The 19,174-nt window shown below is 39.2% G+C and overlaps 1 protein-coding gene across 8 annotated transcripts in view; it reads left to right on the top strand.

The window, feature by feature from the left end:
* The window catches only part of FRY (FRY microtubule binding protein), a 559,746-nt gene that overhangs the window by 417,152 nt on the left and 123,420 nt on the right, over positions 1 to 19,174 (top strand). For all 8 annotated transcript variants that reach the window (XM_070409378.1, XM_070409376.1, XM_070409374.1 and 5 more), the window contains 5 exons: positions 10,796 to 10,946; positions 11,475 to 11,578; positions 12,453 to 12,638; positions 15,049 to 15,247; positions 17,092 to 17,213. In XM_070409378.1, the coding sequence (XP_070265479.1) occupies positions 10,796 to 10,946; positions 11,475 to 11,578; positions 12,453 to 12,638; positions 15,049 to 15,247; positions 17,092 to 17,213 (762 nt within the window). The remainder of the gene's footprint in view (positions 1 to 10,795; positions 10,947 to 11,474; positions 11,579 to 12,452; positions 12,639 to 15,048; positions 15,248 to 17,091; positions 17,214 to 19,174) is intronic.

Genomic DNA, 19,174 nt, shown 5'->3' with positions numbered 1-19,174 from the left:
TCCTTTCTGGTTGGTGTTTCTGGTTTCTTGTGATATAGTCCTAGAAGTGGGATCACTGGGTCAAATGGGAGTTCCATTTTTAGTTTTTTGAGGAAACTCCACACTGTCTTCCAAAGTGGCTGCACCAGTCTGTATTCCCACCAGCAGTACAGGGGGGATCCTTTTTCTCCAAATCCTCTAGCACTTGTATTTGTTGATTTGTTGATGATAGCCATTCTGACAGGTGTGAGATGGTATCTCATTGTTGTTTTGATTTGTATCTCTTAGATAATTAATGACTTCGAGCATGTTTTCATATGTCTCTGGGCATTCTGTATGTCCTCTTTTGAAAAGTGTCTATTTAGATCCTTTGCCCATTTTTTGATTGGATCATTTATCTTCCTTTTGTGAAGTTGTATGAGTTCTCTGTAGATTTTGGAGATTAAATCCTTATTGGAAATATCATTGGCAAATATGTTCGCCCATGCAATGGACTTTCTTGTTGTTTTGTTGATGGTTTCTCTTGCTGTGCAGAAGCTTTTTATTTTGATGTAGTCCCACTTGTTTATTTTCTCCTTAGTCTCCATTACCCTAGGAGCTTTGTCTGTAAAGATATCGCTACGACATATGTCTGCTATTTTGCTGCCTATGGAGTCTTATAGGATTTTTATGGTTTCCTGTCTTACATTTAAGTCCTTTAGCCATTTTTAGTTTATTTTTGTGTATGGTATAAGTTGGTGATCTAGTTTCATTTTTTTGCATGTATCTGACCATTTATTTAAGACACTGTCTTGACTCCATTGTATGCTCTTGCCTCCTTTATCAAATATTAATTGCGCACAATGGCTTGGGTCGATTTCTGGGTTCTCTGTTATGTTCCATTGGTCTATATGTCTGTTCATGTGGAGAAAGTAAGAAAAAGAACTTAGATTCCTTCCCAGCCAGTATGTCTCAGTGGTTGAGCATCAACCTATGAACCAAGAGGTCCTGGTTCAATTCTCGGTCAGGGCACAAACCTTGGCTCGATCCCTAGTAGGGAGTATGTAGGAGGCAGTTGATCAATGATTCTCTCTCATCATTTATGTGTCTATCTCTTCTCCCTCTCCTTTCCTCTCTGAAATCAATAAAAATATATTTTAAAGAATTTAGACTCCTCTGGCTTCTCACTTGCTATGAACCACCCTTCCTGTCCAAGGATGCACAATTACAGTATAAACATACCATGCATACTGATGTTTACAAGATTGAAAGAATCTTCATCAAGAATCACTACTGCCCTGGCTGGGTTTGCTCAGTGGTTAGAGTGTCAGCCCGGGGTTGTGAGTTTGATTCCCTGTTAAGGACACATACCTCAGTGCAAGTTCAATCCCAGTCCCAGGTTAGAGCATGTATGTGGGAAGCAACCAATCGATGTGTCTCTCTCATGTTCATTGTTTCTCTCTGTCCCTTTCTCTGTCTTTCTTTTACCCTCCTTTCTCCCTCCCTTCTACTCTGTCTAAAAAATCAATTTTAAAAAACCTCGGAGGATTTTTTTTTTTAAAAATAAGAATCATTGTAAAGGATACTCAGACAATGAAACAGTCAATAAATGTGCTTTCCAGAAAGCTGTACCCCTTAGGGTTTGCTTGAACATCAGTCATTTCTGTTGAACATGCTGTCATAATGAAGAGATTTCCAAGATATTTTTCTGATTAGAATTGGTAGCCAGCATATTATATTAAATATTTATATTTATATATATATGAAAAGAACTGGAATCAGTTTCAGAATCATGAAAACAGCATTTTTAAAATTAAAAACTATTTTAAACAGGTTTTAAAATAAATAAAAACAACTGTAAGAAGTATAATTTGTTATAGTACAGTATCAAATTTCTATATAAATTTTATACTTCAGTGGGGAAAAGAAATTATTTCAATGACATTCATTTTGCTTTCATCTGTGATGGTAATGGATGCTTTTTATTTTACCATGGGGTGCAAAAATTGAGCTTGACAAAAATGGTTCTTTGAATGTAGTTTTAACTGCTTTTTACAATTTTTAAAATTTGTCTTGGGGGCATGAGATTATAATTTTTAATTGCCTTCCAAAAAGAAAAATGTTAAATAATGTCTGGTCTCACTGAACAAATCAGAATTTCAGTTGTTCTTGAGTCAATTGGCTTATAGACTTTCGTGCACACACAAATTTATTATATTTTCAACTTCTTAACTTAATTCAACCTATTATGCTTAATACCCAACATTCATAGTACTGTACTACAGATTTTTTTCCCAGCAATACATAAATCTTCTGATTTTTTTTTGTTTTTGATTCCACTTAGCAAAAGGCCTGCAGAAGTGATTTATTATTTGGATATTTGAAGATGATACATTTAATGATTTTTTGAAAACTGTTTTCACTCCATATTCAGATGTGCTTCATTGTCAAGTCATATTTAGATTAGGTTCTTGAATTGAAATGATCTACTGCCTTTAAAAAAAATCGAATTTGACTGAAAATTTTAAAAAATGAATAAATAAAAGGATTGCTCTGGTCAATTATACCAAAATTAAGTAAAATAAAAGGTAAAATGGCTCTGGCTGCTCTGTGGAACATAAGACTATAAAAAGGGAAAGGGTGTAGTTGGGAGACAGGAGGCTATTGCACTAGCCCATGTGAGAGAAGGTGCTGGCTTAGACTAAGGGCTTAGTGATAGTGATGGTGGAAAGTGATACTATGTGGATACCTTTTGAAGGTAGAGCTCACTGAATATGTAGAGGGTGGCAAGTCACTTAACCTCAGTTTCCCCTTTATAAAACAGTGATGATAGGTACCTATTATTGGGCTACTAATATGGGAAGTGTGTAGACCAGTGCCTGTCATAAATTAAGTACTCTCTATGTTAATTTTAATGTCACTATTTATATCATCATCATAATTGAGTTGGATATGAGCTATGAGAGAGAATCAGGAATAACCTAAGGCTCCTGTCCTGAGAAAACTGGAAATATGGACTGAATTTTATTGAGATGGGGGAGATTAGAGAAAGAGCAAGTTTCACAGTAGTGGGGATTCATATGATTTAATGGGTTTTTTTAGTGTCTATATCTGTATTTTCTATGGCTCTATAAATTAAGCATTCAAAAATAAAGTGATGGGTGGGTGTGAGTGTGCCCTGCAGTGAAAAGGCATCCTGTCCAGCATGGGTTCCCACCTTGCATATGCTGCCCATGACCCTGAACTGGAATAAGCAGAAGGATTAAAAATGGCGGCAGAGTAAGTGGATGCTGCACGGATATGCTCCCAGGAACAAACTGGAATTACAACTAAAATACAGAAAAACTTCCTAAATAATCAACAGAAAACTCACAGGAGAGAACCCCGATAACTCGAGGACCAAAAGTGGAGACCACATAGAGACTAGTAGGAGGGGCGGAGGCGAGAAAGGGCTGGCCAGGTGCCCACAGACAGCAACTGAAGTCCTGGAAAGATATCTCAGCTATGGGGGGTGCCACTGAGAACTCTGGGATCTAATCCTCAAGCTGGGCACTACAGCAGAGAGCACCAAAATTGAATAGGCTACCCACATAACATCTGGCTGTGAAAAGCAGTGGGGTGCTGTCTGCCAGGGAGTGACAGCTGAAAAATTAAGGCCCTCTACATTAAAGGACCAATGCACAGTATTCCCTGTGTAGTCACTCACCTTGTGCTCTGGCAGAGGGAGGGTGAAGTGGACTGGAGCTGTGATAGCAGAAGCCAAGACTGGGGACTCAGGGATAGAGCTCAGAAGACAGACACTGCAAGTTTCCTGGGCTGAGTTATTCCCTTACTCAGTAGAGGACATCTTTCCTACATAGACATTTGCCTTGCCTGGAAGGGAAGACAGTTGACACACACTATTGGAAAACACTTTGCCCTGAAGCCACTTAAGAACTTAAAAATAACAATTAGCCTCCAGGCAGAAGAAACTACCCCACCCTGTTGAAAAACAACTCTCACCACACCTGAGGATGATTGCCTACGGACCAATTCAAGTTGGAATCCTATCAGTCTGTAGGCAGAGGCAGTCTCTGGAGGCTTTGAGTCTTTGCCTGATCTAATTAGTCAGAAACAGCCTTTAATACTGTTCTGCACTGGAGATTAAGAGGCGTAGCAGAATAACCTAATACATAGTCACAAACCAAAACAGGCAGCCAAAATGAGACAAAGAAACAATCCCAGAAAATAATAATCTAGAGAATTCTCCAGAAGAAGAGATAAATGGAGCAGAGATTAGAAATTTATCTGAAACAGAGGTCAGAGTAATGATGGTAAAGATGCTCAACAGCATGAAAAAAGATACAATAACTATGAAAAAAGAATAGTCTGAGATAAAGAATGACATAACACAAATAAAAAGGACACTGGAAGGAATACACAGCAGATTAGGGGAAGTGAATTAGAAGACAGTTGAAAATATCACTCAATCAGAGAACCAAAAAGAAAAAAAAAACACAATTAAAAAACAGGAGAACAGCTTAAGGGAGCTGTGGGACAACATGAAATGTAACAATATTAGAATAGCAGGTATGCCAGAAGAGGCAGAAAAGGAGAAGGAAATAGAGAATGTGTTTGAAAAAATAATGGCAGAAAACTCCCTAACATAGTAAAGGAAAAAGTCACACAAGTTCCGGAGTCACAGAGAACCCCAAACAAGAAGAACCCAAACAGGCCCATGCCCAGACACAGCATAATTAAAATACCAAAAATTAAAAACAAAGAGAATCTTAAAGGCAGCAAGAGAAAACTGTTACCTACAAAGGAGTTTCCATAAGACTGACACCTGATTTCTCATGAGAAACTCTACAGGCCAGAAGAAAATGGCATGAAGGACTCAAGATAATGGAAAGCAAGGATCTGATACCAATATTACTATATCCAGCAAGGCTACCATTCACAATAGACCATAAAAAAAAGAGCTTCCCAGACAAAAAACAAAAAAAAAAGACTAAGGGAGTACATCACCACCAAGCCAGCAATACAAGAAATGCTAAAGGGACTGCTGTAATGAGAAGAAGAAACAGAGAGAGAAACGTAGCCATACAGAATTAAAATGGCTATAAATAAGTACCTATCAATAATAACCCTAAATGTAAATGGATTAAATGCTCCAATAAAAAAGATGTAGGGTAGCTGAATGGATACAAAAACGTGACCTAACTATATGCTGTCTACAAGAGACCCACCTCAAAACAAAAGACACACAGAGGGTAAGAGTGAAGGGATGGAAAAAAATTTTCCATGCTAATGGAAAAGGAAAAAAAAAGCTGGCGTAACAATGCTCATATCCAACAAAATACACTTTAAAATGAAGGCTATCACAAGAGACAAAAAAGTCACTACATAATACTAAAGGGGTAAATCCAACAAGAAGATATAACTCTGGAAAATATATATGCATCCAAAATAGGAGCATATATATATATATATATATATATATATATATATATGACTTCTAGAGGACTTTAAAGGAGAGATTGACAACAACACAGTCATAATAGGGGATTTTAACATCCTTCTGACTTCACTGGATAGATCTTCCAGACAAAAACGTAAGAAAACAGTGACTCTAAAGACACACTGGATCAGATGGATTTAATTGACATTCATAGAACATATCACCCCAATGCAACGGAATATACATTCTTCTCAAGTGCACATGGATCATTCACAAAGATGGACAACATGTTAGGACACAAAACAAGTCTCTACAAGTTCAAGAAGATTGAAATCATATCAAGCGTCTTCTCAGATCATAGTGGATAGAAATCAAACTACAGTAAAAACACCCAAAAACATTCAAACACATGAAGGCTAAATAGCATGTTATTAAACAATGAATGGGTTACCAATGACATCAAGAAAGAAATCAAAAAACTTCCTGAAAAAAATGAAAATAAACACACAACAACCCAAAATCTCTGGGACACAGCAAAAGCAGTCCTGAGAGGGAAATTCGTAGCACTACAGGCATACCACACACAAAAAAACAACAACAACGACACAGTAAAAAACACCTATACTCCTCGAACGATTTCAGAAAAACCAAGAGGAAGGAACACTTCCAAACTCTTTTTTATAAGGCCAGCATTATCCTAATTCCAAAACCAGATAAAGACACTAAAAAGAAAGAGAATTATAGGTCAATATCCCTGATGAACATACATGCTAAAATCCTCAATAAAATATTAGCAAATCACATCCAGCAATATATTAAAAAGATCATATACCATGATCAAGTGGGATTAATTCCAGGGATGCAAGACTGGTACAATATTCGCAAATCAATACATGCAATACATGACATAAACAAACTGAAAGACAAAAATCACATGATCATATCAATAGATGCAGAGAAAGCATTCGACAAAATTCAACACCCTTTTTAAATAAAAACTCTCAGCAAAGTGGGAATAGAGAAAGCATATCTCAACATGATAAAGACCATATATGACAAACCTATAGCCAACATCATACTCAATGGGCAAAAACTAAAACCATTTCCCCTAAGAACAGGAACAAGACAAGGATGCTCACTTTCACCACTCCTATTTGACATAGTACTGGAAGTGGTAACCACAGCAATCAGACAAGAAGAAGAAATAAAAAGCACAAATCAAAAAAGAAGAAGAAAAAAACAGTCATTATTCACAGATGACATGATATTATACATAGAAAACCCTAAAGATGCCATCGAAAAACTACTAGACTTGCCCTAACCAGTTTGGCTCAGTGGATAGAGCGTCAGCTTGTGGACTGAAGGGTCCCAGGTTCGATTCTGGACAAGGGCATGTACCCTGGTTGCAGGAACATCCCCAGTAGGTGGTGTGCAGGAGGCAGCTGATTGATGTTTCTCTCTCATCGATGTTTCTAACTCTCTGCCCCTCTCCCTTTCTCTCTGTAAAAAATCAATAATTTATATTTTTAAAAAAACTACTAGACTTAACCAATGAATTTGGCAATGTAGCAGGATACAAAATTAACACCCAGAAATCTATGGACTTTTTATATACCAATAATGAACTCACAGAAAGAGAAATGAAAAAAACAATCCCATTCACCATTGCACCAAAAAAATTAAGATACCTAGGAATAAATTTAACTAAGGAAGTAAAAGACCTGTACTTGGAAAACTACAGGATGTTGAAAAAAGAGATAGGGGAAGACATAAACAAATGGAAAAATATACCGTGTTCATGGATTGGTAGAATCAACATCAGTAAAAGTCCATACTACCCAAAGCAATCTAATAATTCAATGCAATCCCCATTAAAATACCAGTGGCATATTTCAAAGATCTAGAACAAACTCTCCAAAAAGTCATCTGGAATAAAAAAAAAAAGACCCCGAATAGCCCAGCAATCCTGAGAAAAAAGAACAAAGTTGGAGGGATCACAATACCAGATATCAAGCTATATTACAAAGCCACTGTTCTCAACATGGCCTGGTAGTGGCATAAGAACAGACATATAGATCAATGGAACAGAACAGAAAACTCAGAAATTGACCCAAGCCATTATGCTCAATTAATATTTGACAAAGGAGGCAAGACCATACAATGGAGTCAAAACAGTCTCTTCAATAAATGGTGGGGGAAAATTGGACAGATACATGCAAAAAAAATGAAACTAGACCACCAACTTAAACCATATACAAAAGTAAACTCAAAATGGATAAAGGACTTAAACATAAGATGGGAAACCATAAAAATCTTAGAAGAATCCACAGGCAGCAAAATAACAGACATATGTAATAGCAATATATTTACCGATACAGCTCCTAGAGCAATGGAAACTAAGGAGAAAATAAACAAATGGGACTCCATCAAAATAAAAAGCTTCTGCATAGCAAAAGAAACCATCAACAAAACAATAAGAAAGCCCACTGCATGGGAGAACCTATTTGCCAAAGTTATCTCCGATAAGTTATCTCAAACGTTACAGGGAACTCATACAACTTAACAAAAGGAAGATAAACGATCCAATCAAAAAAAAATGGGCAAAGGACCAAATAGACACTTTTCAAAAGTGGACAGACAGAAGGCCAAGAGACTTATGAAAACATGCTCAAAGTCACTAATCATCTGAGAGATGCAAATCAAAATGACAATGAGGTACCACACCTGTCAGGATGGCTATCATCAACAAACACCAAGTGCTGGCAAGGATTCAGAGAAAAAGGAACCCTCATGCACTGCTGGTGGGAATGCAGACTGTTGCAGCCACTGTGGAAAACTGTATGGAGTTTCCTCAAAAAACTGAAAATGGAACTCCCATTTGACCCAGTAGTCCCACTTCTAGGAATATGTACCATGGAATCAGAAACACCAACCAGAAAGGAAATATGCACCCCTATGTTCATAGCAGCACAATTTACAATAGCTAAGTTTGGAAACAGCCTAAGTGTCCATCAGATGAGTGGATTAAAAAACTATGGTACATCCACAATGGAATTCTACGCTGCTGTAAAAAGAAGGAACTCTTACCATTTGCAACAGCATTGATTGACCTGGAGAGCATTATGCTAAGCAAAATAAGCCAGTCAGAGAAAGATAAATACCACATGATCTCACTCATTTATGGAATATAAAGAACAACATAAACTGATTAACAAAAATAGAGCCAGAGGGGGAAAAATATTTTAGAATATAATACAAGTAATCCTGTTATTTGCAGATTTTTAATATTTCCTACAACTTTTGTGATATTGTATTATGTTAGTACTGTTTGGGTAATCTACACTAATAAAAGAGAAACATGGTAATTGGCGTACGACCGCTACCCTTTTCATTGGCTAATCAGTGAGTATATGCAAATTAACTGTCAGCCAAGATGGCGGCCGGCAGCCAGGCAGCTGGAAGCGAACATGAGGCTTGCTTTCTCCAGTGACTGCGGACTCCAACGTTCCCCGCCTCTCAACTGCAACTCTAAGCAACTATGTACTATGTTGCAAATAAGAAGCTAAACAACCCCCAGAAACCGGCTTTCATTCAGCCAGGCTTTAGCAACATTGTATCGATGTTTTCAGCAGCAAGGCCTCAGAGCTAAAGCTGGCCCAGAATAAAAAAAAAAAAAAAAAAAAAAACAAGGAGCGGTTGGAAGCTTCAGTCACTCGCTTCCAGAAAACAGCCCTCAGCCCCTCACCCAGACTGGCCAGGCACCCCAGTGGGGACCCCCACCCTGATCCAGGACACCCTTCAGGGCAAACCAGCTGGCCCCCACCAGTGCACCAGGCCTCTATCCTATATAGTAAAAAGGTAATATGCCTCCCGGCACTGGGATCAGCGTGACGGGGCAGCGCCCAAACCCTCTGATCACCCTGCGGCTCTGTGTGTGACAGGGGGCGGGGCCACAACCTCCTTATCTGCCCTGCTCTGTGCCTCATAGGGGGGAGTTTCCCAATCCCCTGATTGCCCTGCGGCTCTGTGTTTGACAGGGTGCGGCGCCCCAACCCCCCCCCCACCCCACCCCACGTGCCCTGCTCTGTGTGTGACAGGGTAGAGCCATGAACTCTCCATCGGCCCTGCCCCAGGTGTGACAGTGGCGGCGCCCCAACCCCCTGATTGGCCCTGCTCTGTGGGTGATAGAGGGTGGCGCCTCAACCCCCCTCCATGGGCCTTGCTCTGTGTGTGACAGGGTAGAGCCATAACCTCCCCATTGGCCCTGCCCTGAGTGTGACAGGGTGCAGTGCCCCAATCCCCTGATCCGCCCTGCTCTGTGCATGACAGGGGGGAGCTCCCCAACCCCCTGATCGGCCCTGCTCTGTGCGTGACAGGGGGGAGCTCCCCAACCCCCTGATCAGCCCTGCTCTGTGCGTGACAGGGGGGAGCTCCCCAACCCCCTGATCGACCCTGCTCTGTGTGTGACAGGGTATGGAGCCACAACCCCCCTAATGGGCCCTGCTCTGTGAGTGACAGGGGGCAGCACCCCAACCCCCTGATCCGCCCTGCTCTGTGCATGACAGGGGGTGGCTCCCCAACTCTCCAATCGGCCCTGCTCTGAGCCTGACCAGGGGCTGCACTTAGGGATTGGGCCTGCCCTCTGCCACCGGGAAGCAGGCCTAAGCCAGCAGGTCGTTATCTCCTGAGGGGTCCCAGACTGCGAAAGGGCACAGGCCGGGCTGGGGGACCCCCCTCCCCACCCCTCTGAGTGCACAAATTTTTGTGCACCGGGCCTCTAGTATTATTATATTTAAAAACTTTTTTTCTTGAAATATTTTTTAAAAATCAATTTAAAAAGCTTAAAAAAAGAAAAAGAATAAAGAACAAGAAAATCAGTATAGAGCCCAGAGTTGGCATGGCATCCTGATACTGGCTTACTGGGCATGCTGCTTTTCTGGTCAAGCAATGCATTTACAGGGCCATAAAAGTTATCTAAGTTTTGGTTTGCTGACATGGCACCCTGGGCAGGAGCTGTTCCATCTTGGGCCTAGAAGTGTATATCAACACTATTAAATGAAAGACCAGCAGGTCAAAACCAGCAAAGCTGGTCCCACACAACCCACTCTTATCAAGAAGTCAAATAGCCTTACGGAAAGAAAAAAACATTCAATGTGAAACTATTCTGGAAACTGTACTCAGGATAAATGTGATATATTAAATAATAATAATGTGATGAAAGAAACCTATTTAAGTAATTCTAACTTATTTGATTGTATAATTCACACTCACCTAATTGAATGCTTAGAAAGTTATTTTTACAAGCATGAATTGGTAATATTCTTTCTAGAAACACTAAGTGAAGAAAACAAAATTATCTTCCTAAAAATAAAGCACGTTGTCTTTCTCACCCTACAGATGACCCAATATCTCCCTACCTGGGGTGGCTGTTGACTATCACAGAGACCAAACAGCCACAGCCCTTACCAATGCCTTCTACTGGGGGATGCTGGGCCCCCCTGGTTGACTACCTCCCAGAAACCATCACCCCTCGGGGACCACTCCACAGGTGAGCAGCATGTATACATAGAGAGAAATGACCACTTAGTTTTGACTGGACTTTTCTCCCTAGAAGAGGGAAACCTGTTCCAGGTCCCATCAAATGAAATAAACTTTGAAATCAGAGGGACCCTGCATGACTTGAATTGTAGCTCTCAGCACATTGTTAGAATTTGGTCAAATGTTAACCAATGTGCAAAGCTGCCTTGTCATACTTACTTGATACAGGTCTTCATTTTTTATGAATTTTAGATTGTAAGCAAGTTGAAGAGAGGACTCTTGTCTTTTGTTTCTCATCATGACTCAGCTCTTATTACCTAGTAACAAGTGTGTTATGTAATTAGCTCAACTGATGTTTATTCTTATGGAGCTCTGTGCATTTTCAGAAGTTAAACTCCACTTCCCTGGAAGAAGGTTCTTACATAGTTCTTCAGCACAGCTTACTAGTATGTGTTGTATTTAATTGTGACTTAATGATCTATACATGTATTTCCATTCTCTGTAGAAGTTGCATTAACTTGGTCATTTCATTGATTAGGTGCAATATTGCTGTGATTTTTATGACTGAGATGGTGGTAGATCACAGTGTAAGAGAAGACTGGGCTCTTCACCTGCCATTATTACTTCATGCTGTCTTCTTAGGTAAGACTGGATCCAAGAGGAATTCTAGCCAATACATCTAAACTCTGTGGAGATAATTCAGAGAGCTTTCATTGTACATAGACATCTGCTTTCCTGCTCTAAAATTCAGTTGATCAGGCATTGTTTAAAACGGTCCTATGACTACAATATAAGTTGTGTGGCACCTCACTCATGTTATACCTATGAAAATATCTAAAACAAATTGGCCCTCCTTGAGGGTCTTTGTCTAGATATGATAATTTTTTTAATATATTTTTATTGATTTCTGAGAGGAAGGGAGAGGGAGAGATAAATAGAAACATCAATGATGAGAGAGAATCATTGATCCGCTGCCTCCTGCATGCCCCACACTGGGGATCAAGCCCACAACCCAGGCATGTGACCTCACCGGGAATCGAACCCTGACCTCCTGGTTCTTAGGTCGATGCTCAACCACTGAGCCATGCTGGCCAGGCTAGATGTGATAAATTTAAAGCCATTAGACATAATTAGTGCATAGAGAGAAAGAACATAGAGCGCAGCAGGCCACGCACTGAGATTGTAACCCAAGTTGTAGAGCAAAAATGGGAAGAGGAACAACCAGGCAGGGAGTTCAGTTATGGAGAGCCTCAAGAAGGAGGAATGCTAACTATCTCAAGAGGTCAAGGGAAATCCATCTATCATCATTTTATGAGAATATTTGATTTAAGGAATAAAATGTTTTATTTTTCCCTAAGCCCAAATTCTTTATGTTGGTACCATAAACAGTAACAAAGAAAAGTAAACATTCTTTTAAGATTTCCCTTCCCCCAGGTGTTAGGGAATCTTTACTATGCCTGGAATCTAAATGAGATTAAAAATTGTTTTTACTAAAAGATTCCACATTTTTTCCCAGGATTGGACCATTACCGGCCTGAAGTCTTTGAACACAGCAAAAATTTGCTTCTTCACCTCTTGATTGCACTGTCCTGCAACAGCAATTTCCATGCCATCGCCTCTGTGCTCCTGCAGACTCGAGAAATGGGGGAAACTAAGACTCTAACAGTCCAGCCAGCTTATCAACCCGAGTATCTCTACACAGGTAACAAAAGGAGGTGTGACTGAAAGTCTGAGACAGTCACAAATTCAGAGATTACCAAAGGTGTCAGTGGAGCCCATTTTTCCAAACTCTAATGCTCTTACCCCCCACCTTTCCAAGTAATAAAATAACAGCTCAATAAATAGGCCCTATTTCACTGGATGTCAACATGCCTCCCCAAATCCTTCTTTGTTATTGAGTATTTTCATGTATTTTTCCTTATTGTTATGTTTCTGCTTTCATTAAATATGTTTCTGTCAATAAATTGAACATTAAAATATCCATTGAACAAGAGCTTTCATCTAAAACCCTGAAGGATGAGAACACAGAAAACGGTGACCTTCTCCATCACCTTGCGAGTGGGTCATTGCCAAGGTTCCAGATATTTACTGTATTCCTTCTAGTTTCTCTGAAGAAAAAGTCACTTTATTAAATGACTGACTTTTCTGGAAAGCATGAATGAGTGAAAGTCTATTAAAAATCACTGCTGTTTTGAAACCAAATATTTCTTCTTAGAAATGAGAACAGAAAGCATTAGCTGAGTCAAAAAAAAAATTACTCTGTTCTATCCAGCTGTTCATGAAAACTTTCCCAAAAGGGTTAACCAATGGTTTTTATTTAGACCACAATATTTTAAATATCTTAAAATGATGATGAACTAACAGAGTTCTTGGGCTACCTTTTTTATCTAATTATTTTGTACATTACTCTGGCACTGGACATGGTATGGCATTTCATACGATGTTACCATGTACTTTCTTCATAATCTTGAAATTGTACCTTTCATTCATCACTGGTATTCAGCACTGCCTTGTCTTCTGAGATATGTTAACATATGTCTTTGGAAAACTAATATGAAGTCATTAACTCTGAGGTAGAAGGACCACTGACCTGTTCATCATTGAATGCTTTCAAATATATTTTCCATATTATTATTATGTTTTATTATAAAGTCTTTATATTGAACACACTACACTTAATTGAAAATAATACAGCAGCCTTTCAGAGACTTTTTCAGAAAATTCTCTTTTCTTTAGATGCTTAATTTAAAGAATATGAAATATTCTGGCTGTTCTAACTCCCCAGGATAAAGATGTTTTCCATTAAGCACATGATTTTAGGCTGAGAAAATTGTAATGTCTGTTAAGTTGTGTATCTCTGAGTGTGGCAGTTTTATATCCACTATCCCACTGATGCAGCTTAAATGGTTGAGAGTGGAGATTTACAAAACAAAACACAGAATCCATGGGCAAGACAAACAGTAGATAACTGGAATGATTGAATCTGTAGCACACTTGAATTAGGTAAGTGCACAAAAGGTTTGGGAGGAGTCTCCTTTTCATAAATATTTATTGAACACCTTGTTTCAACTGTAGTTGTTTTCAAACCCACACTAAGAACTTGTGATAGAAATTGTCTTTATCTTATCATAATACAAAACTGAGGTACAGAGAAATCATATCAACTTCCTGAGATTTTAAAGTAAATGGCAGAGATGATATTCAGACCCAGGCTCCTACTCCTAATTCAATATTTTTGTCAGACACACCAGAACTATGTACTTTTTATGATTTTTAAGTAGAGGGAAATGTGTGTAAGTTTTCAAACCCACAACACATTTAGAGATATAGAATGTTAACCAAATACAAAGTGGGGGAAAAATCACTAGTATTTTCTTATACCATATGGCTTTGACTAATATCATATATACTTTGTTAAAACAATTAACATACACTAAATATTTGTGATTCTAGGCCAGCCGTGGGCAAACCACGGCCCGCGGCCCGGATCTGGCCCGTTTGAAATGAATAAAACTAAGAAAAAAAAAGACCGTACCCTTTTATGTAATGATGTTTACTTTGAATTTATATTAGTTCGCACAAACACTCCATCCATGCTTTTGTTCTGGCCCTCCGGTCCAGTTTAAGAACCCATTGTGGCCCTCGAGTCAAAAAGTTTGCCCACCCCTGTTCTAGGCACATTTACTCAAAAAGAAGATGTATAACTTACTCATAACCCCTTATGTAACTGGTATCCTCAAAAATTATATCATTGTATCAGTCTAGTATCCAGGCATAATTTATTAACAGCAGTTAGGTACAGATGTATAGTGGAACACAAACACACAACTTCTTTTTCAGAAAGCATAAATTAAAACCCCATAGTAGAAATTTATTTATTAAATAGAAATTTTCTATTCTCCTATTACTAAATGCACTCTGATTTATACAGAAGTGTAACTATTCCATTTAAGTAAGAAAAGAATATATGTCTCTTTTTAATCATAGCTATAGCCAAAATAAAATGTTTTCTCAAAAAAAAATGAGATGACTGCATACTTCTGTATGCTCACCTCCTGACCTCGTTATGTGCCCTGCCCAGCGCAACTCCCCTTGACCTTCTTCTCAACCAGGTGGCTTTGACTTCCTGAGGGAGGACCAATCATCACCAGTGCCAGACTCGGGGCTGAGCTCCAGTTCCACCTCTTCCAGCATCAGTCTGGGAGGCAGCAGCGGGAACCTCCCACAGATGTCCCAAGAGGTAGAAGACGTAGACACCACTGCTGAAACAGATGAGAAGGCCAACAAGCTCATTGAGTTCCTGACAACCAGGTAAGGAGGGCAGGAGACAAGCGGCTGTTTTCAGGTGAGTTTTTTTAGAAAATGCCGTCCTTCAAAACCACTCAGATGGAAAAGTGAGCCCAGAGCTCTAGCAAAGTCCTTGTTTTCTCCTCTAAATTGCACTTGCTGGAGTCTGTGTATAAAGGAGACACTGGTAGAAGGTGTCTAAGATCCCTCTGATGTCAACATTTATGGGGAGAGATAGTTTTTGTATAGTGACAGTGCAGCAGATGGTGTCAGGATATGGTAGCGCCCCTCAGTGAGCATGATTTTGTTCATCTGTTAGAGCTGCCAGGATCTGGGAGCCCTGAAACTTGGTAAATAACCTCACTCTGGAAGCCAAAGGTATCAGCCACAGTTAACCCAGAAGCAGCTGCAGAAGGATCCAGGGTCTGCCCATCCAGTTCAAAGAGTCATTTATAAATGGAAGTCAGAAACCAGAAACAGTAGGAAACATGATAGGAAAGGAACCAAACAAATAATATATCAAAATCAAGGAAAAGTGGGCGTAATCCACATTTGTAGGTCTTCTGGTTCTTCTAATGAACAATTTCGTTTCAGAATTTCTACCACCCTGATGTCCTGCATGTGTATAAAAGCATGCTCACATGTGACCTGGGCGTACTCTTGTGTTGGGAGTCTAGTCTCAATTTGTGTTATCTGATATTTCCCATTATTTTTCTTTCTTTAACTAATGCACCAAATAATGAAAAACAGAGCATCTTCTTTCCTTTGTTAATGGATCAGGGCATTCTGCATAGCTAGCTATCAGCTCCGTGTGGGATTTAATGTTCAGGAAACAGGAAAGGGCTGATGGTGCCCACACACGAGGTACTTCAGACACCTGAATGCTTTGTTGTCTTCTCTCACCATTGTCAATACCATGTGTTGGGAAGGGTGTTCTCCAAAATTCTCACCTCTGGCTCCATCCTATTCTTACTACCGAAAAACAAGTAAACAACAGAGACTGTATCTTCAATTTGGTGATGCGGAAAGCCACCGCTTGCCAACACTATCATGAGCGGGCACCAAGGAACGCAGAGGCGGATGGATCTTGAGCGTTAGCAGGGCTTATGCTAGGCACCTATTGTTCGTGTTGAGATAGCGGTGGCTCCAAGCAATCTCCTGACCTGATAGCCTCCAAGTAAATGTTTACTGGACCTTACTGATCTTTACTGACCTTTGAGGCTGTCTGTCCGCTACGTGCTTGCCGTGCTTTACTGAGGGCAAGATGTGTATCTAAAACTGAATAAAAAGCGAACAAGGCCAAGACTCGGGGTGTCTCTTCAAGAAAGAGGCTCCACCTGGCCCCCACCCCTTAATAATTCATATTTTTGTCGAGCATCTTCATTTGTGCATCGGCCCCTCCTGCAGATCCTGAACCTTGCCGTGCAGGTCGCGGCAGGTTCCACAGTATTCAGCAACCTAATGATGTGATCCTGATAAAAGCATTATCTTCCCAAATGCTGAATGTGCAATTGAGTCTGTGTCTACATCTATATTGTATTTACAATTGTATATGTCGTTTTATTTAACAAACACCCATGGAACATCTATCATGTGACAAACACTGTTCTGGCGAATTGAAAGGTTTTTGTTTTGTGTTTAAATGTTGTGAGGTTTTGGTTTTGTGAGTAAAATACTTTAAAAAGTGTCTCTATAAATTAGCCAGATCTGTTTGAGTATGCTCATAAACTTTATAAGACTGAAATTCTCCCCCAAATTAGTGAAATTTTAAACATATATATTGTGCCTTTGGAATTAGAACTGCATAGATGGTTTTCAAAATGCAAAGTGACAGTTATATTTTTGACACTGTGTGTGCTTTGTTTCAGGGCATTCGGTCCACTTTGGTGCCATGAAGACATCACACCCAAAAATCAAAATTCAAAGAGTGCCGAACAACTCACAAACTTTCTACGGCACGTTTTGTCCGTATTTAAAGATTCTAAATCAGGTACTTCCTCCTGTTTCCCCAACTCCATTCCACTTTCAGGACTTTTTTTTATAATTGAGCTCATTCTTCACCCATATGACTACACTATATATCATATGTAGTATATATCAGAATTTATACTATATACATATATCGCACTATATTTATGATATGTGACATGAATGATATATATTGTATATATTTCTGAATTTGGCATCTATAGCAGAAGACTATTCATAGGGGAGTTTTGAAATTTATTTCAGATGTGCTTGACTGATACTGTCATGTATACTTCCATTATACTCTATCAAATAACATCCTCAAAGTCACTGTTCTCCTCACATCATTCCCTCACTAGAATGAACTATGCCACAATATTAATTTTATTTGAAGAAGGCCATGAGAAATAATTCTTATTAATTTATTTGGCATAGACGCAACTGTGAGAAGTTTTCAACCTTCAAACTGTATAAAAAAAAGAATTTTGTGATAAAATGTTTTTTACTTTAAAAATAGTTGCTGACAATTTAATTGAATATTCTAAATCCAGTGTGATTGTTAGACTATAAGAGCATCTAACTAACAATCACACTGGATTTGCTCTTCAATAAGAGCATCATATTGAAGCCATTAGCTAAATTCTGTTTGAATTCAGGTTGGCCTGGGCTGATCTGTGTGTAAAATTTAAATGTGGTCTTTCAGCTCAATGCAACAACTGTTCCTATCTTTGTCATATACCTGGCTGAACGCATTAACCATGGCTTACTGGCTGCTCTGATAATTAGCACGTGTCACAATTTGAAGCATTCCAGATTAGCCATATTTCTTTTTGTTATCAGGGGATACTTATTTTAAAAAGCAAAAATAATAATACACAGAAAGTCATTACAGGAACAGGACGACTTGACTTCCAGTCTTGAGTTTCCCCTTTGGAATTTCTTTGGAATAAGAAGACCTCTTCTCTTGGTATTTTCCTCATTTAAAAGTTACTTTAAATTGCACATAGCACAAAGGAAGAAATTTACTGTTGTATGTGAACTATTTATTTATCTAAAACCCTTAACTGTATGACGTTAATAAAAATGAGAAAACATATGAATGAATGCCTTGCACTTTATTCTTGGCAGGTGTATTTTCACACCTTACCCAACATATCCTTACCCACTAAAATTTCCTTCTACATCGCTGCCTATTTCTGCTATAGCACAATAAAATGTATTCCTGGAAACATTTGTATTAGTCAGGGTAGCATAGCTGCTGAAACAAACACCTCTCAGAGCTCAAACACTTAACACAATCGGTTATTCTGGTCACATAACAATTCAGTGTGGATGTTGGGCAGGAGGCCTTCCACCTGGTGGTCAGAGACTCTCCAGCCTGTGGCTCTGCTACCTGGAAGAGGAAGAGAGAGTGAGGGATTAAGCAGAGGAGTTCACACTCCAGTCCAGTGCTTCTTCCCACATCCCATTGGTTAGAACTCAGGTACCAGGTCACACCTAACTGCAAGGAAGGCTGGAAGAGGTAGATTCATGTGTGACCGGGGAGATGCCACACACTAAATAGGTTTTCTTAAAAGCCATTGTCATATGAGTAGTGGAGTCTGCAGTCCTCCTAAGAGAGGACTTGTGTTTAGTCTTCAGCTCATGATAATTTAAATAAGATTCTGTTCACTGCCAGGGAGCTAGCCTGTCTATAAAATGGTTTAAGTAAAAAAACATATTTCAAAAAGCAAAATAAAGATATAAAGAACAATTTTGAAACATGACCCATTCATATGTTGTGACGTACCTCTGGGTTTAACCCTGCATTTCCGACCCTGGATTTGCTTGAGTCCACTTCCCAGGACCCTTCGTTTACTTTGCAGGAACATTTTTTTTTATATTGTCAATATGTCCCTGGGTTCAAACAGCCAAGTGAAACTAAGAAGAATAACACTGAATTATCACCCCTGTTCCACTTTCACGTCACCATCAAATGTGCCA

The sequence above is a fragment of the Myotis yumanensis genome, unplaced genomic scaffold (genome assembly GCF_028538775.1).
Source record: "Myotis yumanensis isolate MYYU_CA2020_CCGP unplaced genomic scaffold, mMyoYum1.0.hap1 SCAF_3, whole genome shotgun sequence".
Taxonomy (NCBI): Eukaryota; Metazoa; Chordata; class Mammalia; order Chiroptera; family Vespertilionidae; genus Myotis; species Myotis yumanensis.
Note: the sequence above shows the minus strand (reverse complement) of the source record. Positions and strands in the feature narration are given on the sequence as shown.